Source organism: Solanum dulcamara, chromosome 4 (assembly GCF_947179165.1).
Source record: "Solanum dulcamara chromosome 4, daSolDulc1.2, whole genome shotgun sequence".
Lineage (NCBI taxonomy): Eukaryota > Viridiplantae > Streptophyta > Magnoliopsida > Solanales > Solanaceae > Solanum > Solanum dulcamara.
Window position 1 is genome coordinate 21,390,001 of NC_077240.1, and position 27,595 is coordinate 21,417,595.

At 29.2% G+C, this 27,595-nt stretch overlaps 1 protein-coding gene across 2 annotated transcripts; it reads left to right on the plus strand.

Moving 5' to 3' along the window:
• The first annotated feature begins 5,812 nt into the window (after window positions 1-5,812).
• LOC129886907 (uncharacterized) lies at window positions 5,813-7,989 on the plus strand. 2 transcript variants are annotated; one of them, XM_055961805.1, is made up of 3 exons: window positions 5,813-6,079; window positions 6,214-7,395; window positions 7,498-7,989. In XM_055961805.1, the coding sequence occupies exons 2-3, from the start codon at window positions 6,303-6,305 to the stop codon at window positions 7,566-7,568; spliced, it is 1,164 nt and encodes a 387-aa protein (XP_055817780.1). In that variant the 5' UTR covers window positions 5,813-6,079; window positions 6,214-6,302; the 3' UTR covers window positions 7,569-7,989. The 2 variants fall into 2 exon arrangements, with proteins under 2 accessions (XP_055817780.1, XP_055817779.1); XM_055961804.1 differs by having other exon boundaries at window positions 6,214-7,989.
• The last annotated feature ends 19,606 nt before the right edge of the window (window positions 7,990-27,595 follow it).

Below are 27,595 nucleotides of genomic sequence, written 5' to 3' on the forward strand. Positions count from 1 at the left end.
GTTATTAACCTGTCATGTTTTGCTTTCTGTATTAAGATGCACTAAAAATTTGAGATTTCTTATTCTTGGCTTAAGTTTAATATTCAGTTCGGTTGAAAAAAAATTCTTTGATTTAACCGGAAAAAAAAAGGTTTGATAGAATCTAATTATTTTTTACCTAAACCGATTTAGTCCATCGATTTTATCTTATTATATTTAAGGAAACATATTGGTATCAAACCGATTGAGTATCTTAGAAAATATATTCCGTGCAAAATTGAGCTAAAAATAAAGGACATTCATTGGTTTCGTGTAAAAATGAATTTTTAAAAAATAATAAACTGAGTCAGTTTCTATTCGATTTTTCGACCGACTCAATCCAGGGGCGGCTCTAAGGCTTGCCCAGTGAGGCCATTGCCTTAGGCCCAAAAAAATTGGAGGCCCCAAATTTACTTAAATTATTATTAATAATAATAATTTAATTATACTTCATATAATTTATATATAATAAAATTGTTACAATATATTTTTTATTATTATTTGTTTGAAGTTATTTTATACCAATAAGTTTATAAATTATGATAATTTTCTTTCCTCATTAATTGATATTTGTTTCACCCTTCAATTTTAATTTTTATCCTTTTTATATAGGAATTAAGTTATATACATCGACAACATAATGAATTCCTTTTTCAATTTCCTTTGAAACTGATGCACCAATTTTGTTTTTGTTTTAATTCAACATATTATATTAATCTCTTATAATTTATTTTAGATATTCATCAATAAGTGCTACTTTATAGAATGAATTAATATTATAATTTCAATTGATCAGAAATTGAATTTGATCTGAAGATGTATATATTTTTTGACATATTCATGTTCAAAACTCATCTATTAAGTTATGTATTCTATTTTTTTTTCTTGTTTGTGATGGCTGATGATAGCTAAATCTAATTTTCAACTTGAGTTTTTGGACCTTAACATCGATAATCCACCACTTTATTGTTTGCGTTCTTTCCAAGTTTTTTTTTATGTGAAATTTGCTATTCTGTCTTAAATGATTAAACTATTCTTTAGTAAAAAAAAAATTGTTAGTGTACAAATTTTATAAAATATATTTAAGGGCCTCTTAATATGATTTTTGTCTTAGGCCACTGACTTAGTCCCTCGGTTTTGTCCCTATTTTTAATAGTGTACAAGAATCTATGTATTATTTTATGCTAGATAAAATATAGAACAAGAATACAATGATTAACAATAATACATGGATTGAAACTACTAAATGACCAAAATAACCCTCACGTGTTAATCAATTTCTTTTAGAAATTAACATAACACATATCTTAAATTATATACACTATACAAAAAATAATGCTCATATTACAATTCTTTTCTCGAATCCATGCATTATTAATTCGTGCATTACAATCTTTATATAATTTAATCCCCTACATTACAATCTTTGCATCATTAATACCATCATATCATGTCTCTCAACCAAATGACCAAATGACCCTGTATTTCCTATATCAAGTATCTACCCCCACCCCCACCCCTCCATTGGTAAAATAAAAGAAGAGAAATAAATGAAATAAGAGAACAAAATGAATTAGAGAAATTTCAAATAATTGAGGGTTATTGCGCATCTTAGAAGATGTTGAAAATGTCATAAGCAATCATGGTTAGCTTACTTGACCATGGTTGAACCTTTATCTCCAAATCTTGACCTAGCCAAATTTGTATCTTAATAATTGTAATGATATATCAATAATAGGATATCGTTCATGCTTACTAGTTGCCCAATATTCCATAAAGTCCAAATTCAACGTGGTTTTGACAAATCATTGTTGGACAGTTTTATCTTTTTTATATCATTAAAGATTAGCAGAAAAATTATCCATCTCCTTTGCAAAATAGAAATAGAAAAAAACTTCACTTATATACGACAGACAACTATTTATAAGAGTGTAATTTTGATAAATTTAAAATTGTTAGTACCGTGGAAAAAAACCTCTAACAAAATACAGAAATAAAATAAAATAACTACAAATGTGAGAAAATAAATCATAAAGATCCCATAATTATTCGGGCAATTACTTAGTTTCATAATTATTCCAATTATTCGTGCTAATCATAGTTCCAATTTGAGCTCTTATTCTATCACAATTGTTTGACTTTCTGATTAATTTGACTCATTCAACACATTCTCTTGGTGAAAAAGATCACACCTTAGATTATATGAAAGGTTTAAAACTCCAAGTCTAAATGACACAAATTAGAAGAAAAAAAATAATAGTGTATTTCAATCAGCCATCCAAAGTTGAAATACAATGACCAGCCTAAAAATTTCTGCTTGCAAGCTTGACATTGTGATTTGTGGGTAGATATGGTCTTATTCTTGTGTCACATTAATGTGTAACGCGCTCAAGTTAGCCTATATATTTAGATATTAGAATCTAAGTAGATAATATGTTTTACGGATCAATTTGGATTACATTCAATCAAGGGGAAAACTTACCTAGATATACTATATTAAAAAAATATTTATCATTTATAGCAATAACATTTTTATTTTTGCTGAACACTTATAATATAGTTTTAATATATATTACAAAAAACAAATTTGTAAAACACCTATAATACAAATTTATTGATAGGTAATACATTTATCACACACTTTAATACAATTATAATACACTGTGTCTATTTTTTACTAAGCAAACATAATATATTTTTAAAACACTTATAATCAGGGGCGGAACCGTGATTTTTAAAAAGGGGGTTCAAAATCTAAAAAAGTAGACACACGAACTAGTCAAGGGGGTTCAACATCTACTATTTATACATAACAAAATATTTTAACCATGTATAAATAATATAATTTTCACCGAAGGGGGGTCGGATGAACCCCCTGGATACATGCTGGGTCTGACCCTGCTTTTAATACATTTATATTACATGCATAATTCACTTTTAATACATAGTGCAGATTTATCATAGTTTTGTTATGTATTGCTGATAATAAATAAAAACATATCGTTAAAATCAGTAATTATTCATTAAAAAGTACTATTTTAAGTAATTTTTTCTTCAATCAACCCGTGAAGAAGACAGGTAAACATGGGCTGCTATTGTTAGCCCAAATCAACACTTGAGGCCTTGGTCCACACACTTTGTATCCCCCTCCTCCGATTAATCAGATTATTATGAGCCCGTTTGGATTGACTTTAAGTTGGTCAAAATCAATTTAAAGCTCCTTTTCAGCTTTTGGACGTGTTTGCCTAATGCTAACTTTAAGCCAGAAAGTTCTTAAAGTCAGTCAAAAATGAAAAGTTAGGATTCCTAACTTTTTTTTTAAGTGCTTAAAGTCATTTTCTTTGACCATGGAAATTACTTTTATATCCCTTATATTTTAACTAAATTTCCAAACTACCCTTTTTATTCTTTTAACCCTAAAATTCACATAATTTTCCTCATTTAAGCACTTTTATCCAAACACTCAACTGCTTATTTATAAAAATAACTTTCAGCACTTTAAAATTCTAAAAGCACTTCATACATAAAAGTTACTTTTTTAAGCCCATCCAAACGGGCTCTATGTACTATCTCCGTTTCATATTAGATGACATCTTATTAAAAATATTTGTTTCATATTATTTGATCACTTATTAAATTAAGATAAAATTAATTAAATTTTTTCTATTTTATCCCTACAATTAATATGACTTTTTGAATGTAAACAATTCCCAATACTAGCTATTTCTATACTCTATGTATATTACATTGATATAAACAAAGGGCAAAATGGTAAAGTCTTCCAATGTATTAATGATTTCTTAATCACCGCGTAAAGTTAAAAATACTCATCTAATATGAGACGGAGGTAGTATTGTTTCTAATACTATTATTATTTTCCTTTTTGTCCATAAAATAAAATTAAAGCTCTTTAAATTGTGAGGTTGCACAGTGCAGGCGTGTTCACTGTCGAAGGGTTAGAATATTTTAATGACAAAGACCCTCAAAACATTTTCCGGTAAGTTGGCAAAATTTAGTTTTAAGTGAAATACACTTGTTTTAATTTAAATGAAATATAAGCGTTAAAAGAAAGTAATTTTGAAACAAACAACTTAAGTTACAAATCGTTATTTAATCTATCTTGATTTAATGTCACCATATCGATATATTTTAGGGTCATAATGTTAAGAGTTAATTACATTATATTCTATTTTTAAAAAAATTTATAAAAATTCTTTAAATTTGATGGAATTTGGATACATCCTAAAACGTTTTGATACATCGCATCTCGATTTCAGATACATCCCTCAATGTTTTGATACATCGCATCTTGATTACGTGATGTATCAGATCGATACATCGCGTAAAGTGATGTATCCGAGAATAGGAGAGAGTAGAGATTTTTTTATTTTTTTCAAATGATAGAGAATCTTGGAGAATATGATAAAATATGTTGTGTATTTAGATAATTTTTCTAATATATATCAAATTCAACTGTTTTCAAAGTTTATTACGTGTATCATATACATATCAACTCACTACCGTGTTGAGTATCATCCACAAAAAAATGTTATTTACAACAATTATATGTATAATGTATCTTTTATAAAATATAGTATTTCTCAAACAAAATAATATGCATAAATAGTAATGTATCATGCACTAATTTGTTAGGCATGATACATAAATTCAAATTTATAATAAATTTATCTGATACATAGCGACCACCACATGGTAATGTATCTATCTCAAATCTAACATTTTATGGGCATCAATTACTTATTTAATGTATCTAGTAGAAATACAATACTTATCAATTTAAACAAGATACATAAATAGTAATGTATCATAATAAATTTATCCATCTCGAAAACACAATTCAAATGTAATGTATCATAATGTTGAAACGAATGCATTATACATTAACTTAAGAAACAAAAACAACTAGATACATTAAAAATCTGAACTTATATGTATCACAAAAAGATGAACAACAAAAAACGAAACCCCCCTCCCTTTTTTGAGTTTTTTTTTTCCACAGTCACTCTAGAAGACAAAGGTACATCCTTCTTCGACTTTGCCTTCTCAACATTCTAATTCGTCATTGATAATGGATCGTGCGATCGTTTGAATCTATTTTCAGTCCAATCTTCGTCGTTAAAATCATAAATACAATCAATATTAGGTAAGTTTAACTGGATAATCTCAATGCTAAAAGAAGGATCATCATCCATATGTATCGGGACTTTGAATATGCAAAATAAAAAAAACAGATGAATGAACTTTCAGATGGAGAAGACGAAAAACTATCTATTGAGGAAGTTGAAATCGATTGAATGGATAGAAAATAAATTTAAAATTTAAAATTGTAATGGATGAAGTAATTGTTGTGATTGAGGGAGTGAAATAAGAGAGATTGGAGGAATGAAAATAGGAAGTAATGTATCGGATGAGTGGGATTTTGTAGGTAAAAGAGAAAATTTTAAAATATTTTAAAATAATAAAAAATATGATAAATAAAGATGCGTAGATAAATAATTTTTTCATAAATAAATTACTATTACGGCTTTTCCTAATGTGGCTTTGTCCGTGCTTATCTTTAAGATATTTTTTGTGAATTTAACTATTGTTTATTTCCACTGATCCAAAGGTGGGGTTTTGCAGGTAAAAGAGGAATTTTTAAAATATTTTAAAAATATGATAAATAAAGATGTATTGGTAAATAATTTTTTCATAAATAAATTACTATTACTGCTTTTCCAAATGTGGCTTTGTCCCTGCTTATCTTTAAGATATTTTTTGTGAATTTAACTATTGTTTATTTCCACTAATCCAAAGGTGCGCGAAACATCTAATGGACCTTTCCTCCTTTTCTTCTTTGTATGTATAGTGCGGGCCGGCGCTTATTCCATTTCTTTCTTCTCCCTCGGATACTCTGATTATTGAATGCCATTTCTTTTTCTCTCTTTTCTGACTTAAAGGTATCCATTGGTACCACATCAAGAACCACTGGGATGGAGGATGTATCAAGGAAACCATCGATTTTCTTCATTCAGATGCCTGAATTTCATCTTTCTTGCAGGTTTTTAATCAATTCTTGAATTGGGTTTTTCATTTCATTGTTTTCATGTTTCAGATAATGATGAAATTTATCTTGCCCACTTTTCTTCTTTTTTTGGCCCTTTAAGTGCTTGACTTTTTCTTTGTTTTCTTTAGGCAAAATCTAGCATAGGAAAGGGCTCTGCTTTGTTGTTCTGGAAAAAGGGTATCTTGGATATTAAGTGGTATTCGTAGGACTAAACTGGATGTCTGATAATTTGATGGATGATATTGTGATGGATCTGGATTTGAACCAAGAACCTTTGGACCCATCTTCTGGTTCAGCTTTAGGATTAGGATCTTTGTTGAGTGATTTAGAAACTGCTCATAGTAGGATAGAGGAGAGAATAAGGCAGCTTGAGGATGTCACAGCTAGAGCTTTGCAGCGCCATAGGTGGCGTCAGGCTCGGAGTACTTTTGATTCTGGTAATATTTCGGTTGACCCGGTAGTCAATGTGGATAGTGAGATGCAAGGTCAGAATAGGGTGAGCAATTCGGATATGGTGGAAAGGACAGTTGAGAGGGGGAAAGGATGCAAAAGGGATAGTTCGCATTTGGTAGCAAAGGCATTAGATATGGATTTAGTGGTTAATAAGGTAGATGATGATGGTGGGAGTTTTTACGACTGTAATATATGCTTGGATATGGCAAAAGGACCTATCTTGACCTGTTGCGGCCACCTATATTGCTGGTCATGCTTTTATCAGTTACCTTATGTTGATTCAACTACAAAGGAATGTCCTGTCTGCAAGGGAGAGGTTGCAGATGCAAATGTTACTCCAATTTATGGTAATGGAGATGGTGAAAGCATAACAGAACTGGAGTCTGGTCTGAAAATACCACCACGGCCAAAGGCACGTCGAATAGAGAGTGTTAGACAGCAGCGTGTAACTCAGGGTTTGTCTCACATCCCGGTTGCAGAAGCACTAAGAAGAATTAGGACTAGCATTGGATTGGGGCACCACCCGCAGCAACAGGACAGTGGTGGAGTTAATTTGAGTTTTGCGAGCAACTCTCATGTGTTGCAAACTGCTGATACCTTAAGCAGTAGGAGACTACGTTCCCGTCTTTTTTCTAGGGTGTTGTCAGAAGGTGCTGCGTCTCTTTCATCAGAGTTAGATAATGCACAACGTATGTTTGAGGACCTTGCAGCAACAGTCACTGATCGGCTTCTCCAAAGAAGTAATGAGGACGTTCAACCAGCCGTTCATGGAGCAACAGGTGACGGTGATTCTTTCAGAAGAGATGCTGCTCTCATACAGTCAAATTATCCGACTCTGGAAGCAGTAGCAAGGACAGGTTCCACTGCATCTGTTCCATCATCTTCTCAAGCAAATGAAGTTTCTGACACTGCTTTTCAATTGGAAAACCTTACAACTGATGCTGGTGATCTGCCTGCAGTACGATCTTCCTTGGCTTCCAGGAGAAGAAACATTTTGTCAAGGGAATCTAGAAGGAGAAGATTGAATTGATGGCCTTTGAATGAATAAGGTGTAGTTTCCAAGTTCTTCTCTCTACCCAATTATCTCTCCTTGCCAATGCTTGTCATTTTCATTCCATCGTGTTTGTTGCTAACTCTAACGTGGCTTGGGTAGAAACAATTCCCAAATATCAACAAAGTATCAGCATTGCCTCTGACTCCTGTTGGAAGTGTATATCTACATCATATTTAGCTTCTTCTAGTTTTGGAATTCACTAGCATGGTGAGTTTGCTGGTAGGAGGCTTCCTCAACAAATAATCAACTCTTGCTTCATGTATTAGGTACTTTTGTTAAGAACCAGTATGAATTGTATCTGCTTGTTCTCTACACATTTGATTAACGTTGATGATTGTACAATGGAAATTCCCATTTGATAAATGTTAGTCCAGTCTTCTACTTTGTTTGGAAGTAATCTCGTGCATTTTGAAATTTATATAGTGTTCACATTGGCTCTAAATGAGGAAATCATATTTATAGAACAAAATCTTTCTTGGTCATTCATAATAATATCTACTGATCTAAACCATGATTTCATAAAACTGATACAATGTTTACAAATCCTCACATATCAACACGTTTGTTACAAATCCTTTTGACTACCCTCAAGTTGAAGTGCACATATCAGTGGGTAAAATTGGTAGCAACACATCCGACTCATTTTTTGTCTAAAAGTTGGCTACATTTATGTTAGTGTTTCGGTCTTTCTTGAAATGTAGTATTTGAAGTGATATGTAGACCTGTTTGATTGTCACAAATCAGTTTCACATATTCATCTCTATTACATTTCATCTCGTGCAGAGGCTCTTTAAACTTGATACTTTGCTTCTTCATTTTGTTTGACCATCATATTTTCTTCTGCTAATGATTTGATCATCACATCTTATTTCTTGCATTCAAAAGATATTAGATCAATTCCAATTAAAATACATAGCCTGAAGTTGATCATCTCTTAGAAGGAGATTTCGCCCCGTTCGCTCCAAATTCCCAAATAATCTATGTATGCATTTTCACTGTCTTGATACAATATATTTTGTTCCCGAGATTCTTTGATATATCTAAAAATGTGAATCATTGCATTTCAAATGACTCTCACAAGAGAGTTAGAAGAATTGACTAGCTATTGTAATAGAAAAAGAGATCAGTCGTGTGATTATAGAACAAATGAATTCGTCAACAAGTAGTCATTATTGACCGAGGTCTTTTAGAGGCTCCCTTTCTCAATGAACATGATTCGAGTCTATAGATTGTTTGTGTGCTTACAACCCACTGTACTAGTATTTTCCAGTGTATCCAATGTCTCGTTCATTTGCAAAGTGACAGTATCATGGTTAGATTTGTGCCATCTTAATACATAAGAAGAACTATAGTTTTTCCAGATCTTTAATTTGAATATGTATGGCGAGATGCTAGTTTAGATAAGGAATGTTTTCATGATAATCTATTATTAGGTTAATGTCATCAACATAAAAATCTAAGACAATAGGTTATTAAAAAAAGGAAAAAGCCTTAAGACAATATGTTAGCATGAGAAGAATGTTTGTAAACCATGGAATGATCTGCTTCCCCTCGAGCATGTCAAATTGTTGGACAATGAAACAAAAATGACAAAATCATTTCCTTGGAGATTGTTAAGGATTTTGGTGTAGCCAAGACACGAGACCAGAATCCTTTTGACCAACAAAACCTAGTAGTTGCTCCAATAGGCGGCTTCAGAAAGTCCACTGGATGAAGGAACTTTTGTCCTACTGATTTTGAGACCGATGAAACATGAGTCTCATGAGGACCAGGAGGCAAAAAAGATGCAATTTTCGCCATCTGAGGAAAAAGTGTTACTGCAATCAGTGTTATATATATTGAGTATACCCTTAGGGATCAGTCAACCTTTAAAGCTATATATAGTGTCATTTGGTTCCATTTTAACTGTAAACACCCAAGAATATCTGATTGTAATATTACCATGAGATATAGGCACTATTTCTTTGCCTCTCATGTCGAATAACCATCTTGAACTTAACTCGGGAACTAGGATTAGCATTTGCTTCTCCTACAGTTTTAGGTATTGGGAGTTGGGATAAAATCTCATTGATTAGGTCTTCTGGATCACCTGGTAATCGTCTAATCAAACAAATGTCATTGGAGCGAATCCAGATGCAATTTACCAAGTCAAAGCAAGGCTTTGTTGCAGAAGTGTTTTATTAAAGGTGATAAACAGTGAAAATTTAGTAAGCTATTATTATTATTTTTTCAATAAGGATAATTTAATAAGTTTTTAATAAGATGAAGACTGTAAGTGGATTAAGTACATTATCGAAGTACATGGGAAGATCAACCTAATTCATAAAAGGTTCAACCAGTTGAGGTGATGATCTTCATTCAATCAATAAGTCGTCTGTAGATCTGTATCATGAGAGGAAAAATCAATTGGGTTAGCAAAGGAGTAAGCTCAATGAGGAATCTTTGGAATAGGAAAATCAGACAATCAGTTCTCTTGTATAGAAAAATACATAAGGAGAAGCCTTAAGTTAGCTTCACCAGTGGTGGCAATACAAACTATTACAAAGCAGTCAAAGATGTTGTGAATTTTTGGTATATTGACAAGAACATTCTGAGATTTTCAAAGTTGACCAGATGCAAATAGAAGTCCAATAGATCTCAGCTTTTAACACTGGAAGTTAGGACTACTTGTTTTCAACTTCCAGTGATCCCATCTAATTTCCTTTCTGTATTTAGGTTACAATTGAACTGTCAATAGTGCATTTCAATTAGATAGATTCATTTTCTAGGTAAACCAAATGAGAGATAATAGGAGCTGTTTGCACAACTTGGGCATTAAACTTAATTGAAGAAAATTTATGCAAAAGGAAAAACATGTTTGGATGTTTGTAGTTTTCTTTTAAAGATTTGTTGCTGATCTGTGAGTGGAAGAAGAAACTTGTGAACACGTTTTAAAAGATATTTTTTCTCAAGAATTCGAATATTTTGCAGAAGTAAATGCCACAAAAGGAAATTCTGGCAAACATAATCTGGCTACTATATATAGCAAACTCCGGATTACTTATTAATTCATTGGTCTTTGCTCTTTCCCTTTTTCACTGGAGCTAGGAAGACTGCAATTTTACCCTGCAAAGTTTATAGGTATAGGAAAGTTAGAGTAGAATGAATGCTATCTGAATGTGCTGAACCCTGTCTTATGAGCATTGAACCCTGTCTTCGACGTGAACAGATCGTGTCTTGATTGTGATTAAACATTTGTGTCCATGACTTGTAGTATCAGGAATACTACCATATAGTTGAGCTATGGATAATTGACTTGAGTACATATTTCATGTCCGTCGTCTCTGTGCTATTGTATGTTCAATAGTTATCCAGGATTACTGTATTAGCGTGTCAATCGTTTTAATACCAGGCTTTTGGTTGTGTTAATCATTTCGTTCACTTAATCTACACATCACATGTTTGCTTCATTATCAGTAATTTATCTCTTTATTCGTGTCAATTAATGAACATTGCCCTTTGTCGTAGATGAGAGTGGAGAAACAAGTTGCTATTTAAGTTATGTTGTTCAAGTTTCGTATCGTACTTTTTTTTGCATTTATGATTTAACCATCATGTTGTACCGATTAACCAGACATTGAAAAATGCCCACTATGGAAATATTCGTTTAGCAAACGTTTTCCATAAATTCCTGGGAATAATATGTAGCTTTCGTTGTATGACCATTATATCGAAAATATTCGAGTACAATATTTATCACATACAGTGTATCTCAAATACAATCGCAGATACATATAATTCAAAACTAATCTTGGACAACTTATACGTAATTATTGAAACTATCATTTCATTAAGTAATTAGCACTTAATATATTTCTCAATCAATAACCGAAACTTATAGAAAATAAAAGGAGCATTTGGACCATATCTCTAAGCTGGTTCTATATATACAAATAAACAACAGCTAACCCGAGCTCATTATTGGACACATATCTTTTTATCCAAACAATAATTGTTAAATTTCTTTCTAATAAATTTATCTTCTTCGACTTTATTCGATAACTCAGAAAGCCTCTTTTTTTTCTTCTTTTTTATAATGGGTTGTTGCCATCAAAGAGATGACATATAATATTTTTGGATAAAATTTGCCCATCAATAAGCAACATTGGATATCTTTGTGAAGATGTTGAGGTTGCTGGTTTTGTTTGTTCCAAATAGAGACATTGTGATCGTCAACTTGTTTCTCCATTTACATGTATATTCATGTCATCATCATCCACTATACAAGTGACCTAACTTTTTATTATTCTATCTGTTGTTCATTAGACATGGAACATATGGATTAATAGCTTTCTATGAAATGGAGGCGAATTCAGGAATTTTACTTGAGAGATTTTAATACTGAATCTATTATATTCTTAAAAGTTATAAGTTTATGTTTATTATTTGTACTCCATGTCAAAATAGTGTACAAATGAATCCATTACCTCTGAATATCTGTTAGCTGATCTGATAATGTAAAAAATCTTTTATACTATAAGTGTATACAAGTTAATAATCTCGAAAAAAAAATGGATAAGGCATCACTGTATATCCTTTTCCCCTTTTATCAAAGTGATACGTTTGGATCTTGTAGGTTGAATGGTTGATTATATATGACTTTAAATTCTTTGCATAATAGTAGATGATTTGACCATTCCATTAAGCAGTAAATGACCATATTAGGCGTCTTAAACACATATCTTTAGCAAAACATAGGTTATATTAGACAAACTAGTAATTAAGATAATGTTGATCCAAGAAACACTCCAAAATAAGAAAAGATTAAAAAGGAAAATTGATTTTGAGATACAAATATTCTTTCGATGTAAGAATGTGGGGACAAAAAATAGAGGACATTATAATATAATTATCTATAATGATAGTGATGATGAGGAAGAGGGGGAGGGGACTGACAAAGAGGTAAAAATGCCTTTTTTATTTCTTTTGATGATTGTACAAAAAGCTATCCACGTGATTGACCCCACGAGATTTGTCACACGGGACTGCCATGTCTAATTCATCTAGGATTCTTCAAGAATTGATAATTTATTAAAATTGGTCATTTTCATGGTAGTCCACTATATATATATATATTTACTTCTTATGTAATAAAAGCTTCGGTCACCAAATCAGGATTGTAATGAAGTGTAAATATTTTTTATTCTAAATCAGAGATTTTGAATTTAGATCGCCTAGATACGAAATTACATTAGTTAGGGAGGGTTTACCCTAATATGAACATTTTGACACAAATTCAAATTTAGTAACAACGAATACAATTTTTTTTTTTAGTTTCAACGAGCCTATAGAATTCTACCGATCAATGTTATACTTCCTTAGTTCATTTTTACTTATTTATTATGTTTCGCTTCTTAAGAGTCAAATTGTGTATATTTTGATCAACATTTTAATACGTATATTTTCATCATATTAATATGAGAATGATTGCAATTTATAATATTTTTCGCGTAGTTTTTAAATATTAAAATTTTAAATATTGAATTAATTTAATTTAATTTAGCTCCAAAAATTAATTAAATTGACTTTCGTGAAATAAAACGTGATGTAAAAGTAACTCTTTTTTCCTTGGTTTAGTGTGTTTGGTACTAAAGAAATACTCCCTCTATTCTCTATTAACTGAATTTCTAGAGTTTTTTTCATTGTTCAAAATAATTGAATTGTTCAACGTTCAAGAAAAATGTTTGAATCTTTTTTCATATTTACTCTTTGCATTAATGAAGTTTTGTAATTTTCTAGGAGTTAAACTACACTACTTATAAAGTTATACTCCAATAAGAGACTATTTATATTTATGATTTCACATTTAATCATTTTTACGAGGCTGATTAAACAAAAAGGTAATAGAGGAAAATATGATTTAAATTTTGTCATTAAATATTTTTTTAGATATATGTGTATTATTTTAAAAATTGAGTTAATATGGAATAGATAGAGTATTTTCTTGTATTTGAACTTTATTGGCACATAATAGTTGGCAGAAGTGTTTTGAATGGGCGTCAAGTCTCTACTACTTTGACTTTAATGTATATTTATAGTTTACCGCTCAAATATGATTAATTTCTTATTAATGGCGAAATATAAGTTCCTTGTTTGACATGCTAGAAATCAAAATACGACGTAATTAGTTTCCATCCTATTCCTGCACCAACCTACCGTTTTAAATTCCACAAAACAGGTAGAGAAAGGAAAAACAAAAATCACAGTGGTCAACAAAGAAGTAGTATTTCGAGCTTTTAAAAATGAAAAAAAATCTTGTTGGGACATGGGAGCAAACGCAAAACTCCGTCAAATAATATAGTTATACAGTAGATAGTAAATACTTCTGTATTACCATCTATTACATGAGTATGATATTATTCTTATTTCTTAACACGGTAACCATATCATTAAACATCAAGACTTAAAGAGTCCTTTATTTGACTAATTGGCGCGCTATAATGCATCAATTTTGTCTTTAGAAGAATCTAGTACACCTGACCAATACATTTTGTCTTTAAACTAGTAAATAGGATCATCATTTGAAGCTTAACTAGAGAGACTAGTCTAATAATTGTTTTATTACTAATATATAGAAGGGGCTTGGAAGCAGCTGGTGTTGTCTTGCCTCTTCTTTGTACTCCCTCCGTTCTAATTTATCCTTATTAATAATTAATTGTCATTTTTTTATTACATTTTTCAAGAAATTATATTTATTATATGCAAAAGGTGATATTGTAAAATTATCCTTTTATTTATAGTTTTTTAAGAATCATGCAAAGTCAATAATGGACAAATAAAGATGGACGGAGGGAGTACGTCTAATGTTTTTATAATAATTTAAGTATTGAAATATTTGAAAGATATATCAAAAATCAAGCAACTTAAAATATTTGAAACACATATCAAAATTTGGCTGACTCTTGAAATTTTATATATGCTACGTAAATTGGGACATATAAAGTAATATATATTATTTGAAAACTATGTAAAAAGATCAAAATTTGAATGATTCTCCAGATTCTAACTGCGTCATATAAATTGAGATTAAAAAAATAACATGTATTGAATCCATGCTAGCACGAATTCCATATCTAGTAAAAATATAATTCGTTTATATTAAATTGAAATAATAAATTTTATTCATATTATCTCATCTATCTCTAATATTTTTAATTCTATAAAATTTAGGTGTCTATAACTTTATCAATGAAAATACAAAAGTTTAGTTTGTTATAAAACCTATGGCTATACGTATTAAAGATTCTACGTTCTTTTTATGCAAAAATAACTAATTTTTATCTACGCGGCCAAATAAACTTACCGTTATTTTATAAATAATTGCCTATCATGACTTTATTTTTATTTTCCACCTGTGTTTGATATCAATATTTGAAAATAAAAGAAAAGTTTTCTAATAGATTTTTTTCTATTTTTAAAAATTAATTTTTTAATTAAAGATAAAAGAATTTTATCATCCGGTCATAATTTTTTTTGGTGTCTACGATGATTTATGCGTTGATGAAGTCCGCTAAAACGAGACAACGCAATAACGAGGGTTGACTGAGAGTCACGCGTGTCTTAGGACTGCTGACCTTGATTTTGTCCATTCTAATTATTTGACTTTTTCTTCTCTAATCTCTACCCATTTTGGGGGGTTAATAATTCCACTATTCACCTAATGTTTGGTGAAATTATTAAAATCTGTTTACCTTGAGAAATATTTTTTTCTTATTAAATGTGCTTTTAAAAAAAATAGAAATTAATATTCATTTATTAATTTAAAAAATATTTTTATCAATATTTTATGCTCGACAAATATTTTAGGAGTGCTTTTGAGGAAATATTAATTTTTTAGCTTTTAAAAAATAACTTCTTTAACTAGTGAGAATACTTATATATTTTTTGAAAAAACTACACAAAATAGATCAATTGTAGAACTATTTATCTAAATTGGACCCAACACAAATTATTTATTTTTAATAGACTCATGACCCAAACTATTTATCCTCTTACCCACTTTCTCCTTTTCTCCCTTTTAATTTCGCGTATGACGTCAGCATCACTGCTGCTCTTTGATACCATCAGAGTATATTATACTCTGGTGGTATCAAGCAGTTTTGCTGAAGCACTATCTCTTCTTTCTTGATACCATCAGAGTATATATATACTCTCATGGTATCAAATGTGTATTTACGTCAATGCCCCTTTTCTTGTTCTCTTTGATACCATCAGAGTATAAGAGTGTATTATACTCTGATGGTATCAAACAATTTATCAAGCAGTTTCTTCTTGATATCAACAAGGAAGAGACGGTGCTTCAGCAAAATTGCTTGATACCATCAAAGTATATTGTACACTGTCATTATATCAAATGCGTGAGATAGTTTAAAACAAGGAGTATGAAAGTAATAGAGTATCTAATGATAAATAATATCATTTTTTTGGGATATAACAATAATTATCCCTATATATTTTTCGTCAAAAAGTTGACCAAAAGCCACAAATATTCTAAAATAAATAAATATTTTTGACTTCTCAAAAAGACTAATCAGGTTATAAGTGATGGATAAGTTGTTATTTTGAAGAAGGTGATTAGATTTATTATGAAATTGCAACCTCAAACAAACAATTATTAATAAATCTATATTCTATGCATGTAGTCATCGTGGTAAGATGAAGACTATCTCGAAGTTAAGCTAACTTGTGTTTGAATTTCTAATTGTACTGAGAATGACAATCAATTTACAATAATCTTTAGATATATGTTTTCAATCATTTTTATATATAAAAAAATAACTTTAACTATTTTTATCATAATTATTGAACATATAATATTTTTATGTTTATTGTAGAAATTAATTAATTTGATATCAGAATTGGCTTGTTGATGAGTAAAGAAAAATAATGATGAAGTACTCCATTATAAATAAACAAGAACAAAAGGCATTTTACTCCATCAGTTCAATTGTTCATTATTTTAATAAGTGGAAGAGTTCAAAAATGTGTTAAATGGTTCAGAAATGACCTCTATTGGCTCAAATTTGCTTTTTCTTTTACTATTGATCAAAAATACCTTTAACGTATTATAAATGGTTTTAAAATATTTTTCTTCCATTTTTGGATAAAAAATATCCTTGACCTATTAGAAATGATTCAAATTTATCTTTTCCTCTACTTATCAGATAAACAATTCTCTTAACATATTAGAAATGACTCTAAAATTTACTAATGCTAATTATATATGTCAATAATTTTTTTAACAGTACTTTGACAATTATTTATTTTTTTAATTGTATTTTTTTAAAAAATAATTCTTGCTTGTTTGTCTTACATAATAGAAGTATTTGCTTTAAATAAAATATATGAACTACGTGTGAGTAATCCGAATGTATGTTGTATAAAAACATTGTCATAGTCACGAAGAAGAGGAATTTCATTATGTATGCCCATAAAAAGATATTTTTTGTTGAATTTTTTTCTGAGTGTAAATACAACATCATTTAACATAATTTATACAAAAAAATCAGTAATGTTAAAAGAATAAAATTGTTAAGCAATGGAAAAAACATATAATTAAGATGCTAATAGAAGTAAAATGTATTTTAAAAAATAGAGTTTTAATTTATTCAAATTTAAAAGAATTTTTAAAAATATTTTGATGTTATAAAAATATTATATTTGTTGATAAAATTTATTGAAATCGCACGAAATGCAGGCATATTAAATAGTACTTAATAGTTGATGAACATAATTTTACATAGAAGGAAGACAAATTTGAACAATTTCTATAGGTTAAAGGCATTTTTGATCCAAGAAAGAGGGCATTTCTGAACTATTTCTAATTCATTAACGGCATTTTTGAACCTTTTCTATTTAAAAATAAATTTTTATTTTTATTTGTCACTTTTAACATATATTTTTTTATTTTTTATCATTCTTAATTACTTACTTTTTAAATTATTTTTAAAAATCTAATATAAAATTAGTATAAATATTATTAAAAAAATTATATTAATAATTATTTAATAAAAAGTATATAAAGTGGATAAGCAAGAAAATAAATAAATGGACAGAATATATTTATATAAATTTTAACGTGGACAAGTAAAAAATAAAATATTTATATATTCTGTCCATTTATTTTATTTGTTTTACAAGTTGGTGTACGTATATTCTAATGATTGCAAATGTTGGAGAGCTGTCCCCTTCATACTTCGCTGCATCAAATATTAAAATTCTCTTCTCACACCTTTTGGTGTTTCATTTATTATTTTATTATTATTAGCAGTAGTACATAATAATATATATTTTTTTGAATTCTTTTTAAGATTTTCCGCTATATCTTGTCTACGGAAAACTGAAAATTATACTATCCATTTCATGTATGAAATTATTTGATAATTTCATATAAAAGGTTTTTTTTTATCCTACACAATTTTTTGAAGAAATTGTTCCAAGGTACTTAAAAAAAAACTCGTATTTATTTTATGCTTATCACGTCAATGAATTTTTAAAGCAAATAAATTATCAATAAACATCGCTTTAAAAATAAATTAAAAAGTAAACGACAACAAAAAATATTCCTCAATTCACCAAGAGAATTATCGTAGAGCAATAAGTACTCCAACGCAATATGAAGTCAATTTTATTATAGAGTATTTTGCACCTTAATATAGAATTAATTTCTTACATCAATTAAAATTTAATAAACATCGATATAAATATCAAACATCATTTAAAAAGTGAAAGAAAAAAAAGGTCTTGAAAGGTATGATGATAAAATTGGTTCCACAAACATTTACACAATCTAGAGATTTTGTAATGTTGGACTTTGCATAGGCCACTGAGTTCACGTGGGGTTTCCCCACCTTTTGCTTGTTTTACTCTTCTACTAATTGCTCCTCACGTGTTATTCTTGACTTTAATAAAGGACTTCACGTGACATCCCCATCTCCACGTCACTTTCTTCGTCGCTATCCTAAATAATGTGAAATATAATAAATTTATTCTTTATAGGTTATAACACAACAGTGATTATAAATTTAAATCATTTGTAAAGTTCAAGACAAATTTTTAGATTTTTCAAATATATATATATAACATAACATAATATTTTCCTCCACCTTAATTGATTGTCTATTTTAATTTGTTATGGTATTTTAAAAAATAAAAAAAAACTTATAAATCTTGTGATTTTAAATATATCATTCAAAAAATTAAATTTTAAGAAAAGATATTCATTTTAAAACAAATTAAAATAAAAGGCAAGACAAATAAAATTTAAATAAAAACAATATATTACATTCACTTAGCCATATTTTTAGTTTAAACTCACATAATCAACTTTTCGTTTGTGACAATAATTATTCATACAGGATATAACTTTATATTATATTATATACGTACCGTAGATAATATATCAACTTTGCATAATAGCGTTTATAAAGTATTTATACATCTTTTTACATTGTTATATAAAATTATGTATTTAAATATATAAAATCTGAATTTCATTTCATACAAATTTCAATCCCAAAACTCCATTCAAATTGAGTCAAATCTTCATTGAATAACTTTAAATTTTAACCACAACTTAAAAATAACATCCAAACAAATATAATCATCAAATTGTCAAAACTCTCAACAAATTCCAAATTTTTTAAAACCCAACAATGAAGATTTTAATTTACCCAATAATATTTCAATTTATGGTGATAAACATGAATCACTTTCTTAGAAGCATGAAAAAATTATAAACTATAATGAAAAATTAAAGTATTATTGATTTTTTTCTAAATAGTTATATTATATTTAAAATGAACTAAATAGGGTAAGCTTTAAAAACATGGGCTCATTTTGAAAATAAATTTGAGAAAAGTCATATATAGATTGTAAAAATATCTAAATTTTATCCTTTAATTGTTGCCGTTTTCGCATATATATACACGAGGGAATACTCTAGCTGCGGAGGAAAAGGATTAGTCTGAACTCATCATAAATTTTGATTCAAATTTCTATATTAAAATTCATAAAATATTTTATAAATTATTAATTTAAAATTCTAAAAGAAACTTATATAACAAAAAATAAAATAGAACCTATAAATTTTAATTTTTAATTTCGTTGTTGCTCGAGCCACTTGAACAAAAACAAGAGTAAACATGAGTCTTTTTTAATATAGGATAACAATATTCTATATTTACATAAATGTATGGCCTATGAGTTAAAGATTTTTGTAAAAAAAAATAAATGACAACTTTATAAATAATTACTCTCTCCATTTAATTTATTTTTCTAATTTTAATTTGACATATACTTTTAAAAAGTAAGAATAATTTTGAAGTTTTATTATTCTAAATTAAAAATATAATATGCACTATATATAAAAATATTCTTTAATATTATGATATTAAACATATCATATGAAAAATTAAAATAGATTTTAAAATTTTTAAAAAGAAAAAAATATTTTTTTTAATACAGAATAAAAATAAAGATTAGTTAAATAAATTAAAACGTGGAATAATAGAATTTCTTTTGTGAACAAATGAAAAACAAAAATAATAAAGTAAAAAAGATGTTCGTATCTTCATGGATATTTTCAATAAAAATATATAAATGCAGGCAAACCCAGTAACCTTTTGTTTGCTTTTTCCCCTCTCAAGTCAAACCAAACGTCATCTCTCTTCAAATCTTCTCTCATGCAAAGTCAAATCACGCATGCCCTGACAATCAACACTTGTATTCTCTTTTTAGCCCTTCTTAATAACCTACTAACATGCCCTATGTGTTGTCTGTTAGTAGGGTTATAAATGTCCATTCGATTTTTCTGGGCTCTAATCTCCTTGTAAAGATTTGTGGCAGTGAAGCTATTAGGATCTTGTTATAGACTTAGTTGGTGTATGTCTATCTGCTACAAATCATTAAACAGTTTTCTTGTGACAGAATGTTATTGGCCCAATGAAATATATACTTACATAATAATGTTACCAATAATAGGTTCATCTTAATAACTTGCCAGTCTCATTCCTACTATCTCATCTTCAACTAATCAATTAATTAACGTGGTTCAAGATTTATTGAAAATAATTTATTTATTACCCTTATAAATTACGGGTTAGAATTGGCATATACTTTACTTCTTTTTTTTTCTTGATTTATGGATCTATTGAAGGATAACCTCTTTATTAGCTGTACTTTTTGTGAGATTTTTATACTAAAAGGGTGTTTCAATTGGTTTATTATTTTAAGTTGCTTTTGATTTTTTAAAATTATTTTTTATTTTTAAAGATGTTTGAGAAAAACAAAAAATATTTTTAGATACTTTCTTTTTAGGTCAAAATAGTATAAAAATAAGCTAAAAGTTAAAAATTGAGTATTATCAATATATAACTTTTAGCTTTTGCTAATTAGAAAAAAGTCAATCCAAAAACTCTCTAAGTATGTTGTTGTTATAGTATTCGACCCAACTATTAAGACAAGTTTCTTTTTAGGTAATTTTATATAAATTATATATCTTATTTCTATTCTTTTTTAAATTACTAATTTCTTAAAATTTAAAAATTTTGGATACATCTCTTAACATCCTGATACATCACGTCCCTATTTCGTATACATCACTCAACATTCTTGATACATCACTGATACATCGTGTTACGATATATTAGCTTTGTTGATACAAGACACATTTGTCTCGATACATCGCATCCTTATACATCGTACAAGAATGATGGATCCGAGAATAAGAGACATTAGGAATTTTGATAATTTTTTTAAAAGAATATAATAAAAAAATATGTATTTACATAATTTATCCTTCTTTTGATTCTCTCTAAGAGCCTACTGTTGCTCCCAAGAGAGGTCGAACTTTTCCTATTAAGAAAGAGTCTAACCAGCTTTGTCTCTTTCACTTATTGGAAATAAATAAAGAATTTCACCCATTTTTGCTTTAATTCTCGATGATGTGGAGACAAATGATTATTCAACCTTCAAAGGAAACAATATTGCAAAAGAAAAAAAGGGGGGAAAACAAGTGTACTATACAATCACAGTTAAAAAAAATTATGAATTGGATATCCGCTCCAACAATTTTTTTTTATAAAAAAAAGCAGTTGAAGAGTAAATAATACAGCTGCTAAATTAAAGTAATTTCATTGTATTTATTAAATATATACATGATACATGCAATTTCTGGGTCACCGCAATTATGGAAGTCAAGAAAACTTTTGAGCGACGGATTTTGAAGATTTGAATAAATTAAGTGTCAAAAATGAATAACGTCATGCTTTTGGTATGATTTGCAATTATTGAAAACTAATACATGTTTCACAAGTAGGGAAAAGATGATCTTATAACTCCGACACCTTCCATCTTTCAACTAATCTCCTTTTTAACCCTAAACTTTTGAAAAATATAAGTTTTTATTTCTATTTATTATTCTTTTTTCTATTTTCATCTTATAATAAAATTTTAAAATATATTACAACAACAATATATCCAATAAAATCTCACAAATATCTTTTCTAGATTTCATTTATGAGATTTCACTTGATACGTTATTGTTATTGTAAATTTTTTAAAATTTTCAAAGAATCATTTATTTTGTTTCAAAATAAGTAAGTGTTATGCTCTTTCAGTTTGACTATTGTTTAAATAAAGAGAGTTTAACATAATCAACAAACAACTAAAAAATTACATCTTTTTAAAGGTATTTATTAAAAGTAAGTTATTAAATTACATCTTCCTTTCTAGAAATGAGTAGCTTTGCGCTCTAAAGCTAAAAATACCATTTATTTTGAAATGAAGAGTCTACTCACTTTGTACACTTTTATTTGTTAAATTTGGATTTTATACGTCTTTTAAAAAAAAAATTACTAATATAAATTTTGATTATTGTATCAATATTAATTGATGTATAATTTTAGATCTTATAAAATTATTCGAGAATAAGTAATTAATATTGAAGATAAACAGAACAAAAATATTATTTTGTTGATATTTTTTCTTGAAAATATATATTTTAAAATAATAAACAAGTAAAATTGAGCATGAAAATGTGTTTTTTAATTCTTGCTTCCAAGGGTTTTACGTGGCTCACATGCAGATGAAGATGACTATCATTGATTGGCAAATGTGGGCATTTAATTATTTAACCTAACACAACTGATCATCATTACAGTTTCATCAACTCAAAAGAATGAGCCATTTATTATATTGTCAATAAATTTCAAACAAAACTATACTCACTTCTCCAAAAGGTGTTCAAAAAAGTAATTCCTTTTCTGATTTGAAATGGGGTAAAATTGCTTTTAAGTTTACCTCTTCTTGTAACAGCATAAGATATATGAATAAATATTACTAGAATAGATAAAAAGTAATTAATCAACTCTTAAAAAAGAATCGTTAATTTTATATTAATTTAATAAATGAATAAGTAATTTGCAACATGTATTTTTAGTAATTGCCAACTAATATGGGAGGAATTACTAACATCCCTTTTGATGCCAAACAGCTACCAAAGGAAACGTAAAAAAGTTTCTATTAGTGTGCCCAACAACAGTGCAGCGAAAATTATGTGTTACTTTTATTTTTTGGGAAAAAGTCAAATTTGTCACTTCAATTGGTAAAAAATAAATAAATTATCTTTCGTTATAATTTTAGAACAAGAATAACTCAGCAGTTATCTAATTAAGTGGCTCAAATATGTCTCTCCTCTAATAAATTTGTTCAAAATGACTGTCTAATTTTATGTGCTACCAACATTTTGATGAGATGAACATTGCGTAACATGTCACTAAACACATTTTTCTCTTTCCTTCACTTCTCCCATCACCTAATTTTAATATTGTTTGTATTTTAAATATTATAATTAAATATAAATATTTGTTATTAAAATGATATTTTGATATTATAATTTTTAATTTTAGAACCTTTCACTTTTATGGAAGTATAGAAATAAATCATCATATAATTGAACATTTTATGTTGCTCAATGCCTAGCAACATGATGAGCATAAATTGATGACAAAGTTTCTTAAAATTATTGATGTCAAACAAGCTGACATTATTATTGTAATATGTATATAAAATATCTGAAATCATACCTATTAATGATATTTTCTATATCATAGGATACATAGAAATTGAAACTTTTATTTGTTGGAGCACCACCAAATGATGGCAGAATTCTATGTTGAATTTATAGACATTATGTGTTATGATGAAGAAAACGAACAACAAGAAAAATAATTTTGGAGATAGGTTAAATTTGTCTATTTGCAAATTGTAATCATTTTTTTTAATTCTTTTCCAAACCGACAACGTCTCCTTTTTTTAAGGCAAAAAAGCAATGGAAAATAATGAGGTCATTACTTAATTATTGACATTCAAGTTGGGATTCTTCACAATGTTCTTAAAAGTAAAACCGGATTCAAAATGTAATGGTTAACTTTATTAATATACACTTACTATAATTTAAAATTATTAATTCATATCTATGGAGTATTTATTATAATTTAAATTAACTTTTATATACAAATTTATGCTTCACATAAAAAATATTAAGTTCGAGTAAATTTGTCCCACCTCGAACCTAGGTTAATAGAGGCAGTTCATGTGACAATTTAATGTGTGTATTTGATGTGTTTTAAGTTATTGATCATCCACATCTTCATATATAAAGTCACAAGGTTTTCATGGGGAGAAAGATCTAGCAAATTAAATGCACTAGATCTTATTGGAATAATCTTCCACCCCTGCCTTGCATCACTTTGTTTTGCAAATCATAACTATTGGAGATCGACTAAATTAGGATTTATGTCGGAGAGTCCTACATTAAAAAGTAAAACGCTTCATAATAAAAACGATTTCATACTTAAGAAATTGAAATCCGATACTTTTAATTAATAATAAAGAAGTACTTATCACTTGAACACAATTCTTGTTGATGTTTTGCAAGTCATACTTGTTGCAAGGCACTTAGATATGTTAGTTGTATACTTTTTTCTTCTTAAAATAAGTATCGATTGAGTTGGGGAAAGATCCCAAGTGTGCTTTAGTAATTCTTAACAAATAACAATAATTATTTTCAACAATAGACTCCTTCCACTTTCTCAACTATGAAAAAGATCGAGAGGAGCCCGAACGCCCCCAAAGAATTGAGACGGAATTCGATTCACTTGTCGTTTTTGTGCTTTTGTGCCAGCTCATTATCTAAACGAGTCGCACATACATCCTAGTACATGTTCCTCGATGCTGAGGACACCACCGAAGAGCGGGGGATTTCGTGACATTTCTGATTGGCTGTCTTGTATTTCTAATAAGTTGTTTAATAGTGGCATGTTGAATCGTATACATAATATAATGGGTTGGTTTAGATTGATCCTAACTGAATGATGGTGAATTACTTTTATTTAATAGAATATTCAATACGAAGATAAAATCTCAAATCACAGATTTGTGCGAAATCCATGTTATTTTCCGTGAACCGCTACAAAATCAACATTTCTATAAGCTTGGGCTTCTATTGCTGACCTGACATATCTCTTTCCATATCTTCGGATATAAATCATAAGGGTTTGCCCGTTCTTTCTGCATAAACCCTTGTGAGGGTTTCACGCAGTTTTAGCAGTTCTTCCGCTTCCACAACAAATTCAATTACTTGTGCCATATAAAAACAACTAGCAGGTTCATGCATCATTACCCTGATGATATAACAAAAAAAACTTTTCCTATCTCACAGGATAAAGCAAAGAGAAAAAAAAAGATAAAGAATAGAAAAAATATAGAATTGAACAACCGTACATGCATCTTTTGTGCATACGTCTCAACAAGAAAATTGACCCCCCTCCTTTCTATTGAAGAAAGAGAAAAATATAATCTATCAGACTCAAATGGGTAAATAATCAAATTATCATCCTTCTTTTCGGAGGAATTCAAAAATACTATAATCGCTCCGTTGCTTTATATGTTTATTTTTTCTTTTTTTTGTCTGTGATTCAGCAATCCCAAAGTTTCTTTTTAATTTGATCAAATAAGGAAAAAAAATTGTACTCTTTCATAACATAAATATTATTAAGAACTCTCCTTCATGAAAACAAAAAAGTTTGTGACGCTGAACTGAACTCCTGATAGATAAGAGAAAAATGGAAATACCACTTATCTCATACTACTCTCTTGATACATAATCTAATGTTTTGAAGAAAAAAAATAATACAAAATTTTCTCATATCGAATTCGAAGTGCCATGCTATTATTACTTAGTATTCATATGGCGAAGGCATAGTGTTCTTTTTTCTCTCAAATAAAAACCTCATTGGCGCCAAGCGTGAGGGAATGCTATACGTTTGGTAACCTGTCCTCCGACCAGGATAAAAGATCCCATTGAAGCAGCTAATCCTATGCATATTGTATGTACATCTGGTCGCACAAATTGCATAGTATCATAAATGGCAATCAGAAGTATTACCCAGCCCCAGGAGAGTTTACAAATAAATACAGCTCTTTGGTCTATCCTTCATACTGAGATATATCATGAGACCAATAAGTTGATTCGAAAGCTCGATACTAATCTCTTGGCCGAAAAAAAGTAATCTTTCTCGATAAAGTTGGTTGATTAGGGTAAAATTATATCCCTTAGAAACCGTACATGCGTCTTTTAATGAAAAATGGCTCGTCTCGCCGTGATCTTCTCTTAAATTCTCAAAAAAACTTTTGTCGCTCCATCCCCGCAGGGTCAGAGAATCCGTCGATATCTCAACTGTGCTACCGGAAGCTCTGGGAAGTGGGAATTGGAGAGCATCTATCTTAGGGTGGGCGTACTGCTTAGATGCTTTCAGCAGTTATTCGCTCCACACTTGGCTACCCAGCGTTTATCATGGGCACGATAACTGGTACACCAGAGGTGCGTCCTTTCCGGCCCTCTCGTACTAGGAAAAGGTCCTCTCAATGCTCTAACGCCCACACCAGATATGGACCGAACTATCTTAGGACATTCTAAACCCAACTCACGTACCGCTTTAATGGGCGAATAGCCCAACCCTTGGACGCCTCCAAAAACTTATTTCGTTCGCCTACCAAATCACTTTTCTAGTCGAGCGCACGAGAAGACCCTATTCTCTCTTTGTATTAAAAAAATATTTCTTCTTAATAGTGCTCATTTTCAAGAAACATTTAATAAATAAAAATAAGTTAGTAAAGTCTATATTATATTTAATATTTTCTTAATGAACGTGAAATAAATTAAAATGACACTTATTAATTTTGAAACGTAAAAAGCAATTAAGTCTTAGTTGGAGTAAAATAATTAAATTGTTTCCGTAAATGCGAGATATTTCATAAATTTAACTACTGCATTTAAAAATGTATTTATTCAAAAAAATAATTATGAAGTATTATAAAATCTTTTTATGATTTTTAAACTTTGTGTTTAGTCAGTTACATAAATTTTGCCAGGAGTATCCTTAATTGAGACGAATGATAAAGTGAATTTCAACTTGCTCTAGCATAGCCTATTGTCATGGACTTAGACTTCAAACTAAGACCTTCGTGCGGCACTTGACAGCTTACTCACGAATCTTTCACGGTCTTGCAAGCTCAAGTAAGCTTTTAAGACTAGATCGCTAAGGGATTGTTAGATTGTAAGAAAGACAGGAGAGCTTTTATGAAGAAGGCTTTGTATTACTTGGAAAAATGCTTGATTTCTTGATGGTTTGCTAAAAATGAATGCCCCCTCTATTTATACTACTCCTTAGGGGCTTAAGTGTAAATAAAAATTACTGCACAAGTCTTTTCATATTTACAAACTAATCTCTCTTCTAGATTTCTCTACACAACTAGAAGATTCTAAGGACTTTTCATGGAATTCTAAAGTCTTCCAAGAAAATTCTCCACATGTCTCTAAAACCTTCCACTATGGACTAACATTTTTCCTATGTAAGGCTTCCACATGGGCAACTTTGTGACATGTGACACTTACGTGGCGC

Coding starts and splice junctions, on each gene's coding strand:
- LOC129886907 (XM_055961804.1), top strand. CDS start 6,303: ATGTCTGATAATTTGATGGATGATATTGTGATGGATCTGGATTTGAAC.